This window comes from Acomys minous (assembly GCF_964271855.1).
Source record: "Acomys minous genome assembly, chromosome: 2".
NCBI lineage: Eukaryota > Metazoa > Chordata > Mammalia > Rodentia > Muridae > Acomys > Acomys minous.
In genome coordinates, this window is record NC_140484.1 from 34,824,657 (window position 1) to 34,838,925 (window position 14,269).

Below are 14,269 nucleotides of genomic sequence, written 5' to 3' on the forward strand. Positions count from 1 at the left end.
GAATTCTAAGTAATTAGAAGGATAGGAAGAGAAAAAAATGCAAGTTCTCTGTTTTTAATTCTGTCTGCTTACTTTTTGTTTTAGGAATAATTGATTTTTGTGTGCTTTTTTTTAAAAAAATTACCATTTACTTTTTAACCCTTTCCTTTCACTTTTTATTTCAGATCAATAAATGGACTGGGAAAGGTTTTAGAAACTCAAAGATCAAGGTATTTTTTAAAGTTATTACTAGGAATTGAGGTGTTTGTCAGTTGGGAGGCTCTGGGTTTTACCATACACTGCATAAACTGCATAGTGAACATACCTATAGTCCCAGAACTTTGGATATAGAGGCAGGAGGCTAGAAGTTCAAGGTCATTCTTGACTGTATAGGAAGTTCAAGGACAAGTTGGGCTACGTGAGATGGAGGCCTGAAGAAAAGGGGAAAAAATCTATTATTAATATGAACAACAAATAACCAGGTTTTTGGTTTAAAATAGGCATTAAAAATTGATACGGGCTGCCGGGCGTGGTGGTGTACGCCTTTAATCTCAGCACGCAGGAGACAGAGGCAGGTGGATTGCTGTGAGTTTGAGGCCAGCCTGGTCTACAAAAGCTAGTCCAGGACAGCCAAGGCTACACAGAGAGACCCTGTCTCGAAAAACCTAAAAAAAAAAAAAAATTGTGTGGCTGGAGAGATGGCTCAGAGGTTAAGAGCACTGACTGCTCTTCCAGAGGACCCAGGTTCAATTCCCAGCACCCACATGGCAGCTCACAACTGTCTGTAACTCCAAGATCTGACACCCACAAACATACATGCAGGCAAAACACCAATGCACATAAAATAAAAAATAAATAAATCATTTAAAAAAATTGATATGAACATTGGTGTACACATCTTTAATCCCAGAAGAGAGGCAGAGGCAGGTGGATTTCTGAGTTTGAGGCCAGCCTGCTCTACAGAACAAGTTCCAGGATAGCCAAGGCTACATAAAAACCCTGTCTTAGAGAAAAAAATTTTTGATTATGATATAAAGTAAGACCTAAATATTGTTTGAATGTTCTTTATAAGTTAGTTTGGCCATACTAACTTATAATTTGCTGACAACTAAGAGCTATGATAATATAAATCTGGTAAAGCATGTTAAGAAGTCTTAATTTAAGGCCTTTAAATATGTTAGGTTATTAATAAATAAAGCTTTCCTGTTGCAAAAAAGCTGTAATAAAAATACATGAAAACTTTTAAGTTCTTAATGCATCCTTTTATTTATGTATTTATTTGCATCTTTTATAGCTTCTTTTTACTTATAGTTCTGTTCATAATGATGTGCATAATCTTCTAAAATAGTTGTACTCTTTTAAAAAAAAGCCTCTGTGAACTGTACTTTTGTAGATTGAACTTTTTGTTGTTGTTGTCATGGTTTCAGAAAACGTCAGTGCAAGAATATTTTGTTAAGCTCATGTTGTGGACAAGAATGGCTTAGTAGCCAGTAGACCCCCTGAGACTTACAGCTGGCAGCGTAGTGCCACCCAGCCTCGAGCTAAGTCTTCCACTGTCAAATGCAGAAGAGGCCTTAGCTGAGTGCTTGTCTGCAGTAGTAAAAATGTGAGGTGTTGACAGACTGCCAGAAGTGTGAGGCAGTAACAGCAGCAGCTGCTCTGAGCATGCACGCAGCTGGAGAATGAGTCTGGTATGCATTTGCAGGAGCTACAAATGCCTCTAGTGTGACCCTGCTACAGGCACTGTCAAGTAAATGTGCTTCCAGATTTTTCAGGTCCATTGTAGAAATCTGATAACCTAACACATACTCTGAGCCATTCCTCAGTATGTCTTTTTCCTATCACAGTCTACATTTTTCTTCTTGATTTTCTTTCTTTTGTAGATGACAGACAACCCCGTAGCATTTAAGTTAGCTTTTAAAAGTCATATGTATCAGTAACTGTGGTTCTGTTGTAACAGCATGTCTTCAGTTCATATTTTTTTTTGTTTCCACTTTGAAATTATCCATGTCCTAAATAAAATTCCCTCTTGATTAGCTTATTGTAATGGTTTTGTTTCTCATTTCTAACCTTTGTTCTCTTACAAGAATACCAATGCAGTCTTCTTACTTACAGATACATATGCAAGTGAGGAAACTCTTTCTCTTTTCTTTCTTTAGTATCTGCTATTGGCAGTGGTTCTGAGACTATGAAATAACATGTGCTTGCTAGGATCACGGGAGTTGAGTTAGAGACCATGAAGATCAGATATCTGTAGAAATCTTATATTGGATCATGAATCTTATATTAATTATTTCCTCAAATTCCTAGAGACATACAGCAACTTGAGCTTCTCAAGATTTAGTTCTTAGCAAAGTAATTGGAGTCATTATTTATTTTTAACATTTTAATCCCCTTAATATTTTGAGGTTGACAAAAGCTGGCAAGAGTGAAAGTGTTATAAGCACATGTAAACAAAGGCTCATCTTGGCTTTGTAAAACAGGGGTAAATATGTGTGATGTTGTCTTACTGGCAAGGTTTAAGCAGACTGGCAGGCAAATATAATTTCTAAGGTACTGCATAGACTTCAGAAGTAGGAGGGAAGGTTAAAAGGCATGCATTCTTATGTTTTCAGTACTTTTAAAGATTTTAGAGATTCAAGTGAATTGAATAGAAGAAAATAAAAACACAGCTGGGCAATAATAAGTTAACTAAATTTTTCACTAGTTCTAGGCTTTCAGGCTTTCAGGGTGGGTTCAGGAATTAAGTAACAGATAAGACAAAAGTACTTTTTTTTTTCTTTTTGAGACAGGGTCTCTCTGTGTAGCCTTAGTTGTCCTGGACTCACTTTGTAGACCAGGTTGGCCTTGAACTCACAGTGATCCACCTGCCTCTGCTGCCCTGAATGCTGGGATCACAGGTGTGCACCACCATGCCCAACTGACAAAAGTGCTTTTAAGACACTGGATTGATTTAGGGGAAACTGAGAAGTGGACAAGCAAAAGGCAACACCTTAGATATTATTAATGCATCACAAGAGAAATAATCACTGCACAGAGTTCTGCAAGAATAAGAAGGTAGAGGGATGACCATTCTATTTTTTCCTGATGAAATGTTGGGAAAACTTAACTCGAAAATGATCCCTGATTAGTCTGAATGGTGAATGAACATTTTTTCCCCACGTGGCCTGGAATATAGGTGATTTTCCAGGTATACAGAAGCCTTAATATTTTAGGGATAATATTTTAGGATGACTAGAATACATAGCTGCATGTAGTTGAGAGAAAAAGTATGTGAGTCTTCACAAAGGACCATGAATACTATGGTACATAGGATTTTCTCTTGTAGGCAATAGGGAGTTACTGAAAGATTTAAAAGCAGTGAGACAACTGAGGGGTGAAATCCCTGTGGCTTAGTCTCTGAAGTTTAGGGCATACAGGAAGGCTGTAAACAGTGTGTTTAGGAAGGGTGATGAATTTGGTTTTATAATCACTTGAATTTTAGAGCCTCTCAGAAAAACATTTGGAAGTTTAGTGCTAGAGTTTAGCACTAAGCTTTTGGAAATAACAGCAACTGTGGAGACCAGGTGAACCCTGTGGAGAGACTCATTGGATTCTAAAAGATGGCTCTTAGGAGACTCCATACAGTAGCAACAGCAAGCTCTCTGAGACAGTAAGAGAAAATGAACTTTTGAAGATTTTTTTTCCTCCCTTGATTTATTTTCCTATTTAGTTTAAAATGATAATGGTCGTTTGAGGTACTGTCTGAATGTCTTGGAGAATATCTGGTATTTTTATTTCTGTTTGTTTTAGGGGGGGATTGTTTGTCTTTTTGAGACAGGGTTTCTCTGTGTAGCCTTCCTTGGCTGTCCTGGACTCATTTTGTAGACCAGGCCTCTAACTCACAGCGATCTGCCTGCCTCTGCCTTCTGAGTGCTAGAATTAAAGCTATGCGCCACCACACCTGGCTGGTATTTTTATTTCTGAAAGAAGATATCAGACAAACTTTGAATGTCATGAAAAATACTAGACATGTGTTGAGTGAGTACAGACCTTCTTTTCCACAACAGTGCTAATTCGGGGGAAAGTTCATAAAGCTTCCATGTAGAAGCTCATGCCTTACTCTCTCCTTCTGACCATTGAGAATTTGGGGAGAGACCGACACTTTGTTGTCATTCTGTTGTTGGTACTTTCATTCTTAGAAGTACCTAAAAGTTTTCCCATATAAAGCAGAGTCATCACTAAATGATAGTGTTTTCAGGAATGCTGTTACAGTAAGGCAGGTGGTAGTGTATTTAGAAGGATGCTCACAGAATTGATACAGACTTTAGACTATTTTCTGAAGTGATATGATAAACTTGTGTGGTTGTAACCTGCCGTTATAAATATTGCTTAACTGTTAAGGTGGAAAAGGAAGTATGCTTATATTAGGGGTTTGACCTCTTGTTGTAAATTGATACTCAAAAATTTCTTCACTGAACATTTGCTTCCTTGCCTGATCATTTTCCTGGCTCAGCACATCTAGCATGTCTAGAATTTGAAGTGTTGACATAGTGTATTAACATAGAATATTGTGGTATTTGTTGTGTAATATGATGGGAATTTGTCTGTTATGCGAAGATAAGTGTTCATGGTCTTGTAGAGCGCTGTCTTGAGTATGTGGCTGGGTGCTGCAAGTGAACAAGGCAAGCACAGCTGGACAGCTCTGAGCTAAAGGAGATATTTTATCTCACGTTTGTATGCTTAATCAAACATCCTGAATGTAACAAATGAACTTTTTTTCCTTGTGAAAAATATTTACAAATCTCTGACAAGCTGCTTGGGTCTGGTATTGAAATATAATTGTACATTTGATTGTAGTTTCGTAGTGTTCTTTTAAATATTTTCTTCATATATGTAAACTACTGTTCATTTGTTACTTTTTTATTTCAAATTTGGGGTAATAGCTGCTTAGAAAAGTTTATTTAGGTAATTTTTAACTGAAAAAATATTTTAAGCTTTATAGAGTTAATATTGAAGGACAGTCAGAAGTGGAAAGGGAACTAATATTTTTGAAGCAGTAATAAGTAAAACTTTTTTGCTTGATGTTTACCATTCAATTACTTTAAAGAATTTTAGGTAGAATTTTATTTTTACAGTGTCTCTTTTTTCTTGCCTATCATTTAATGTATCACCCTATATATAATGTGCTGGTTGATCTTTTTTTAAAAAAAGATTTGTTTTTATTTTATGTATATGAATGTTTTGTCTGCATGTATGTATGTGTACCATTTGTGTGCCTTGTGTTCATGGAGGTCTGAAGAGGGCATCAGATCTCCTGAAACTGGAGTTGCAGAGAGTTATGAGCGCCAAGATGGTGCTGAGGACCAAACCTAAGTAGAGCAGCAGTTACTCTAGCCTCTTAGCCATCTCTCCAACCCCAAGGCTGAGTTATCTTTATCTCACATATTTTGATAAAAGATCCCTGGAGGTTTTTCCTCTTGAGATAAGGTCCATATAGCCCAGGCTGGCCTTGAGTTCGCTCTATGACCAGGGATGTCCTTGAGCTTCTGATCCTTTTATCTACCTCCTAAATGCTGAGGTTATAGGCCTGTGCCATTGTGCCCAATTTGAGATTTTATTGTTGATGAAGTATTTTATAGAATTTCCAACTGCTTAAATACATTTCTTTCCTTTTAGAGTTCATCTCTCAAATATATTAGATATTCATGCCTATGATACGCTCTCTGGAATAAGGTATGTTTTCAATATTTTGGTCATTTTTAATGTAATGTGGTTTATTCCAGTTTCCACTAAGATGTCATTTCTTTGGCATGAAAGTTTGTTTTTTGTTTTATTTCTGAAGCATGGTCTTACTTTGTAACCCAGGCTTGCCTTTAGGCTTATGATCCTCTGCCTCAGCTTCCCAACTACTGAGATTACAGGCAAGTACCACCACACCGGCTTAGAAAATCATTCCTGATTATGATCTTGAAAACTGTGATAACTGGTGTTTTGGAAATCACAGTGCATTTTTTTTCTACAGAAAATTTAATGTAAATCATAATTAAGCCTGGAAACTCATTAGTATTTCTGTGCCAATATTATAACACTCTCTCTAAAAATTAAATAAAATAAAATCTATGAAATCCATAGAAAAATCTAGCTGGCTGCTTTTCTTCCTTCCCCTTAGTAGTAGCTTCCAAGAGATGGAAAAAAAATCATTCCTGGATATCAGTGTGTTTTGTTGTTGTTTTGCCTTGAGACAGGGTCTTGCTATGTAGTGTTGGCTGGCCTGGAACTTGCTGTGGAGACCAAGTTGCCCTTGAACACACATAGATCTGCCTGCCCCTGCCTCTGGAGTAAAGGCATGTGCTACTGTGTCTGGCTCGATTATCTATTTTCCTAATTGTACTAAGAATATATAAGATCTCTAATAATATATTTTGAAGTTACAATACAGGATTGTTAACTTTAGTCATGATGATATATTATAACAGAGACTTGTGAAACTCACTGAATGACAAGTTCTTATCTTCCCCTCCTGGAAACCAATATGTTCAGTGCCTGCTTCAGTGGCTGTGGTATTGTGTTCTTCAGTGACATATGCAGGACTTCCTCCTTCTTCTTCTTCTTCTTCTTCTTCTTCTTCTTCTTCTTCTTCTTCTTCTTCTTCTTCTTCTTCTTCTTCTCTTCTTCTTCTTCTTCTTCTTCTTCTTCTTCTTCTTCTTCTTCTTCTTCTTCTTCTTCTTCTTCTTCTTCTTCTTCTTCTTCTTCTTCTTCTGCTTTTAAAGAATCTTTTATTTCTTAGTGTGTGCATTACAGGAAACAGAACACAAGAATCCAAGAACTAAGTCACCCAGTCACAAGCAGCTCAGCTGGTGTGTCCTTCTAGATTCTGCATCTTGTACATACACTTGGGTAATTGAGATTGTACAGCTTGTACCATGCTTTCCCCCACATCGTGAATATTCACCAACTAAAAACTCCACACTACATGAGCATTTTGATTCCCAAGAATACACCATGTCATCTCAATCTGTTAGACAAATTTGCAATCCTGTCTTCCTTGGCAAAAATTTCATAGACGACAAAAATGGCAGCAGGCCTCTAGATAGATGTATTGGCAAAGTTACAATTAAATTCTGCATTCCCTCAGTGCTCAGCTCACAAGGAAACACAAAGCAACAGACCACACTAAGTACAGCATTCTTAAATTTATCATCAGATCTGTACACTAACATATGAGGAAGAAGGGGTGTTCCCGTTCAATAAATGTATTCCTACGCAGTATCTGGAAGATGCGCCTATGGCAGGGCCGCTCAGGATGTCAGTCTTTCCTTTTTTTTTTCTTTTTTGGTTTTTTGAGACAGGGATTCTGTATAGCCTTGGCTGTCCTGGACCCGCTTTGTAGGCCTCGAACTCACATCAATCTGCCTGCCTCTGCTGGGATTAAAGGCGGCGTGTGCCACCATAGCTCAGCTGAGATGTTAGTTTCAATACAGCACTGCAGATCTTGCCCCGGGAGCCACTCTCTGCCCCTCCACAGTCAGCCTAGCAACATGAAGTAACTCACATGACTTCCTTCTTTTTAAAGTCTACTTACATCTACACAAACATGCGTTTATACAAAGAACACATTTATTTTATTCGTTCATCCAAAAATAAACATTTAGGCTGTTTCCACATCTTAGCTACTATAAGTAATGTTATAGTATCTTCTAAGTTTCATTTGTGTCTACTCAGTGTCACAAAAATGAACCTTCTCTCAGTATTTGGAGTTAGTAAGGCTGCTTTACTTATGAGTAGGCACAATGGGTGTTCTGTACTTGTGAAGATAGGACATGGTGTTTTATTGGACTTCTTTATCTTATAGAGAATTTTAACTCCCATCCATTTATTATGAATTTTAAAATAGGACTACTTTAGTGTCTAGAAGTATGAAATATTCAAGCTACTTCCTCATTTTTAAAAATTAAAATCCAGAGTGGCAGATATATCATCCTGCAAGTCAGGGGCTAGAACTAGCTATCCTAGAGGTTACATCATCAGGTAAGAACTGTTTTCATTCATTGCTTCTGGTGTTGGACGTTAGAGTAAGCCAGTAAAAATTAAAATGGCTGTTTCTGGAGTACCTGGGTAAAATCAATGTCTGCTTTTCTTGGTCTAGTTGGCAAGAAGATAGGGATGAGTACGCACTCATTTGAACATATCTCCATCAGAGCATCTGAGGGTTGCTTTCCACCGTGTGAAATCTTCTGCATCCATTTTCATGTTGTGCATTTTGAGCACTCGAGAGTTTTTTTAATACTTGATAATGGTGCATGTGTAATATAAAATCATTAGGAATTACACTGATTATTTTCACAGAGAAGATTCTGATTAATAAATTTTGGGTTTAAATAGTGTATACTTGTCCACTAGACTAGAGTACAGTTTGTTTTCTTTTTATAATAGGGACTAAATTAAGGACACACAATTCTGAGACTTGCTAGGAACTAACCGTAAAGGTTCCTTGTTAATTTGTTAGTTTTTGGTTTTTTTTTTTTCTTACTTGCATGTACTCAATGTCTAACAACACTGAAAAATGATTTTCCAACAATTTTCTAATCTCAATCTACTTTGGTTAAGAACAGTTATGTTTTAGCAACACTTAAAGGAATATGTATGTAATGTTGTCCCTCCATTGTAGATGAGGCCTTTGCATGCCTTTCTTTTTGCTTAGCTGTTAAGCAGGAGACTCCTTTCCTAAGCAACCAGCTGGGAAGGATTTAATTTGACACTTTCCCTCCTAAGACCCCCCAGTGTGAGTCATTCCTTACAGTAGTTCCTACAGCCTGAACTCGCTGTTATAATTTACCCCTCACTGTGTATCAAGACAGGACATCTGCAAGGCTTTAAGCCCCTTCCTTCCCTGCTGCCCTGTCTCCATCAGTGTCTAAATGTGTGCTACAGTTGTTATGGCCATAATTTGTTCTGCATTTTGGTCTTCTGGCTGGTCTCAGAACAGAACAATGCATTCCTAAGATTCTAACTTCAGTTCCCCCTTCTTTTTCCTTCTTTCTTTGTTTCTTTCTTTCTTTCTTTCTTTTTTTTTTAAGACAGCTCTGGCTGTCCTGGAACTCACTGTGTAGACAAGGCTGCCTTTGAACTCAAAGAGGTCTGCCTGCCTCTGCCTTCTGAGTGTTGTGATTAAAGGTGTGCACCTCTCTGCCTGGCTTCATTGTTTTTCTTTATTGGAACTGACTATATAGGAAATTTGTCCTTGGATTCTGTTTGTCCTTAAATAATAGATATGTCTGTCTAAGGGAAACCTTTAATAAGGGAAATTTTACATTTCTAACTTTTCCAAACTACCAACATATTTTATATTAGGAAGCATGGAGGAGAAGTAAGAAATTTAGAGTAATACAGAAAGACCATGTATATGTTTCTAAGTCTATTGAAATTATTGTATTAACCTACGGGAATTATAAGCATATTTAACAGTAGAATGTTGCTGAAATATTAGTTTTTTTCTTCATTGTATGATAACTTATGTGGTTTGTGCGCATTCAAAAACATGTTTTATAGCTTAGATCTCTCAGCTTTTCCATACATGAGTTGCATATATGTACAAATTTAAAATGTATAACGAATAAGTAAAGTCAGAACTTTGAGATATATTCAATTATGGAATGTTTGTTCCTTAATTGGCCTGAGTCTCTAGGTAATAGATAATATTAAATCAGAAGTATATTGACCGTTGAATCTATAATTGGTTGTTCTTAGTTTGCAGAAAAAACTACAGCATGTGTCAACAGAACCTCACCTTGATCAGGTAAAAATAAAAATTTAAAATATCTATTTCAACTAAGTTGACTCTACTTAGGATTTTTTTATTTAGGTCTCTTTCTAAAATATTATGTATAGACTAGGTTGGCAGTTTTAGAAGCTTTAACTATTTTTGAGGTTGTGTGATTTGGTTTAGCATGAAAATCTGTCACGTGTTAAGCTTTTCAATCCTCCTCTATGTTTTCTAATATTTTAGAAAATCTTGTATTTAAGCTTATTTTGATGAAAATTTCTATGTAAATGAAACCTGGAGGTTCTATCTGTAGTCTGCTTTAACTGTATGTTACTAATTGATTAAGGGAAAATAAAGGATGACTTATTTATATAATAGCTGCCCTTGAATTTTACCTTCAGTAGCTCCGTAAATTTGAACCCTACAAGGCATTTTTTTGTAATTTCCCCCAGGATGATATTTAAGATACTAGGAACAAAATAAATACATTTTCACTAAGCCATGTTTCTAAGCAAGTCCTAGAGGGGAGAACTTTAAGGTAACTCCTTGATTTCATGTAAAGCAGTGAAAGGACTTGGGAGTGAGCTGTGTGCCTGGCTCGTCTGTCTAGAAGCTGAAACTGAGTTCTCAAGTCTTTATCACTTGTAATGGGGCCAAGATAACAGCAGCCACTTGTACATTTATCTTCATTTTGGCTCACGTTCATAGGCGGCTGTACCACCATGTACATGGCACATTTCTCAGAGAACATAACATTTATTACCTCTAAAATGAGTGAGAAAAATAGTAAGTCCCTGTGGTGGAATTTGGGGGGAGATTAAGTGTATATAACATTTAGTAGCATCCTAGGATGAAATTGAAGCACATTCATTTTTTTTTACCATTTTTTTTCTCCTTTATTAATTTATTCTTGTTACATCTCAATGGTTATCCCATCCCTTGTATCCTCCCATTCTTCCCTCCCTCCCATTTTCCCCTTATTCCCCTCCCCTATGACTGTTCCTGAGGGGGATTACCTCCCCCTGTATATGTTCATAGGGTATCAAGTCTCTTCTTGGTAACCTGCTGTCCTTCCTCTGAGTGCCACCAGGTCTCCCCCTCCAGGGGACATGGTCAAAGGTGAGGCACCAGAGTATGTGAGAAAGTAATATCCCACTCTCCACTTTACTGTGGAGAGTGTTCTGTCCATTGGCTAGATCTGGGTAGGGGTTTAAGGTTTACCGCCTGTATTGTCCTTGGCTGGTGCCTTAGTTTGAGCGGGACCCCTGTGCCAAAATCTGCCTATCATAATGTTCTACTTGTAGGCTTCTAGGACCCTCTGGATCCTTCTACTTTGCCTTTCTCCCATGATTCTCTCATCTAGAGTCCCACTAGAATGTCCTCCCCTCTGTCTCAGTTTCCTGGTAAGTGAAGGCTTTCGTGGGACATGCCCCTTGGGCTAATATGCAGATATAAGTGAGTATATACCATTTGAGTCTTTCTGCTTCTGGGTTAACTCACTCATTATGATCATTTCTAGCTCAATCCATTTATCCACAAATTTCGGGAATTCCTTGTTTTTAACAGCTGAATAGTATTCCATAGTGTATATGTACCACAGTTTCTTTATCCATTCTTCTATTGAGGGACACTTAGGCTGTTTCCATGTTCAGGCTATTATGAATAAGGCTGCTATGAACATGGTTGAGCAAATTTTCTTGCTGTGTGCTGGAGCATCTTCTGGGTATATTCCAAGGAGTGGAATAGCTGGGTCTTGAGGAAGCCCTATTCCCATTTTTCTGAGATAGCACCAGATAGATTTCCAAAGTGGTTGTACTAGTTTGCATTCCCACCAGCAATGAAGGAGTGTTCCTCTCTCCCCACATCCTCGCCAGGATGTGGTGTCTCTTGAATTTTTGATCTTAGCCATTCTGATGGGTGTAAGATGGAATCTCAGAGTTGTTTTGATTTGCATTTCCCTGATGATTAAGGAGGTTGAGCATTTCTTTAAGTGTTTCTCAGCCATTTGATATTCCTCTGTTGAGAATTCTCTGTTTAGTTCCATGCCCCATTTCTCAATTGGGTTATTCGGTTTTGTGGTGTTTAATTTCTTGAGTTCTTTATATATTTTAGATATTAGACCTTTGTCAGATGTGGGGTTGGTGAAGATCTTTTCCCAGTCTGTAGGCTGTCGCTTTGTTCTCTTGACAGTGTCTCCTGCCTTACAGAAGCTTCTCAGCCTCATGAGGTCCCATTTATTAATTGTTGACATTAATGCCTGGGCTGTTGGTGTTCTGTTCAGGAAGTTGTCTCCTGTGCCAATATGTTCCAGGCTCTTTCCCATTTTTTCTTCTAAGTGACTTAGTGTCTCTGGTTTTATGTTGAGGTCTTTAATCCACTTGGATTTGAGTTTTGTAAAAGGTGACAAATATGGGTCCAGTTGCATTTTTTTACACATAGACATCCAGTTAGACCAGCACCATTTGTTGAAGATGCTATCCCTTTTCCATCGAATGGATTTGGCTTCTTTGTCGAAAATCAAATGACCATATGTGTGTGGATTCATATCTGGGTCTTCGATTCGATTCCACTGATCAACCAGCCTGTTGCTGTGCCAGTACCATGCTGTTTTAATTACTATTGCTTTATAGTACAGTTTGAGATCAGGTATGGAGGCTCCTCCGGAGCACCTTTTATTGTACAAGATTGTTTTAGCTATTCTGGGTTTTTTGTTTTTCCATATGAAGTTCAGAATTGAACTTTCAATGTCTTTAAAAAATTGTGTAGGTATTTTGATAGGGATTGCATTGAATCTGTAGATTGCTTTTGGTAGGATGGCCATTTTTCTTATGTTAATTCTCCCGATCCATGAGCAAGGTAGATCCTTCCATCTTCTCATGTCATCTTCAATCTCTTTCTTTAGGGTTTTGAAATTTTTTTCAAACAGGTCCTTCACTTGCTTAGTTAGAGTAACTCGTAAGTACTTTATATTGCTTGTGGCTAATGTGAAGGGTGTAGTTTTCCTAATTTCTTCCTCTGCAAGCTTGTCATTTGTGTATAGGAAGGCTACAGACTTTTTTTAGTTAATTTTGTATCCAGCCAATTTGCTGAAGGTGTTTATCAGCTGTAGGAGTTCTCCGGTGGAATTTTGAGGGTCACTTATGTAGACTATCATATCATCTGCAAATAGGGATAATTTGACTTCCTCCTTTCCCATTTGAATACCCTTGATCTCCTTTTGTTGTCTTATTGCTCTGGCTAGAACTTCGAGTACTATATTGAAGAGATATGGAGAGAGTGGGCAGCCTTGCCTTGTTCCTGATTTTAGAGGAATTTCCTTGAGTATCTCACCATTTACTTTGATTTTGGCTATTGGCTTCCTGTATATAGCCTTTATTATGATGAGGAAAGTGCCTTGTATTCCCGATCTCTCTAAAACTTTAAACATGAATGGGTGTTGGATTTTATCAAATGCTTTCTCTGCATCCAAAGAGATGATCATGTGGTTTTTTTTATTTTCAGTTTGTTTATGTGGTGGATTACATTGATGGATTTCCGTATATTAAACCATCCCTGCATGCCTAGAATGAAGCCTACTTGGTCATGATGAATGATATCTTTGATGTGCTCTTGTATTCGTTTTGCAAGTATTTTATTTAGTATTTTTGCATCGATGTTCATAAGAGAAATTGGTCTGAAATTCTCTTTCTTTGTTGAGTCTTTGTGAGGTTTAGGTATCAATGAGACTATGGCCTCATGAAATGAATTTGGTAATGTTCCATCCCTTTCTATCTTTTGGAGTAGCTTGAAGAGTATCGGTATTAGCTTGCCCTTGAAAGTCTGGTAGAATTCTGCACTGAAGCCATCTGGTCCTGGGCTTTTTTTGGTTGGGAGACTATCAATGATTACTTCAATTTCTGTAGGGGAAATGGGACTATTTAGCTTGTTTATCTGTTCTTCACTCAACTTTGGCAAGTGAAATTGATCAAGAAAATCGTCCATTTCCCTTAGATTTTCAAATTTTGTGGCATATATGCCTTGAAAGTAGGATCTTATGATTCTTTGTATTTCTTCAGTGTCTGTTGTTATGTCTCCCTTTTCATTTCTGATTTTGTTGATTTCAATACTGTCTCTCTGCCTTTTAGTTAGTTTGGCTAATGGTCTGTCTATCTTGTTGACTTTCTCAAAGAACCAGCTCTTGGTTTTGTTGATTCTTTGGACTGTTTTCTTAGTTTCTAATTTGTTAATTTCACCCCTGAGTTTGATTATTTCCAGATGTCTACTCCTTTTGGGTGTTTCTGTTGAAGCACATTCATATTGAGCTTCTAGGATCAGGACATTGTATTAGAAGTCTGGGGTTAAAAGATGAAAAAAATAGAGTCCTCATAAGAATCTTTATGATGGCCAGCATCTCTGTTCATTGTGTCCTGAATGCACCCCATCATATTTATAACAGCATGTAGTAAGATTTGTAATGCTTCCTCCTTGCATTATTCTACTTCTTTAAAAGTAGTTGTTCATTATGTAGCATAGGACTTGGTATGTAATTGCAGTTCAGTGAATATT

The 14,269-nt window shown here is 37.4% G+C and overlaps 1 protein-coding gene across 1 annotated transcript in view; it reads left to right on the plus strand.

Moving 5' to 3' along the window:
- Nucleotides 1-14,269, plus strand: part of LOC311591909 (zinc-regulated GTPase metalloprotein activator 1) — a 47,682-nt gene that overhangs the window by 23,345 nt on the left and 10,068 nt on the right. Inside the window, exons 9-11 of the mRNA XM_084771737.1 lie at nucleotides 165-209; nucleotides 5,638-5,694; nucleotides 9,709-9,757. Coding sequence (XP_084627863.1) covers nucleotides 165-209; nucleotides 5,638-5,694; nucleotides 9,709-9,757 — 151 coding nt within the window. The remainder of the gene's footprint in view (nucleotides 1-164; nucleotides 210-5,637; nucleotides 5,695-9,708; nucleotides 9,758-14,269) is intronic.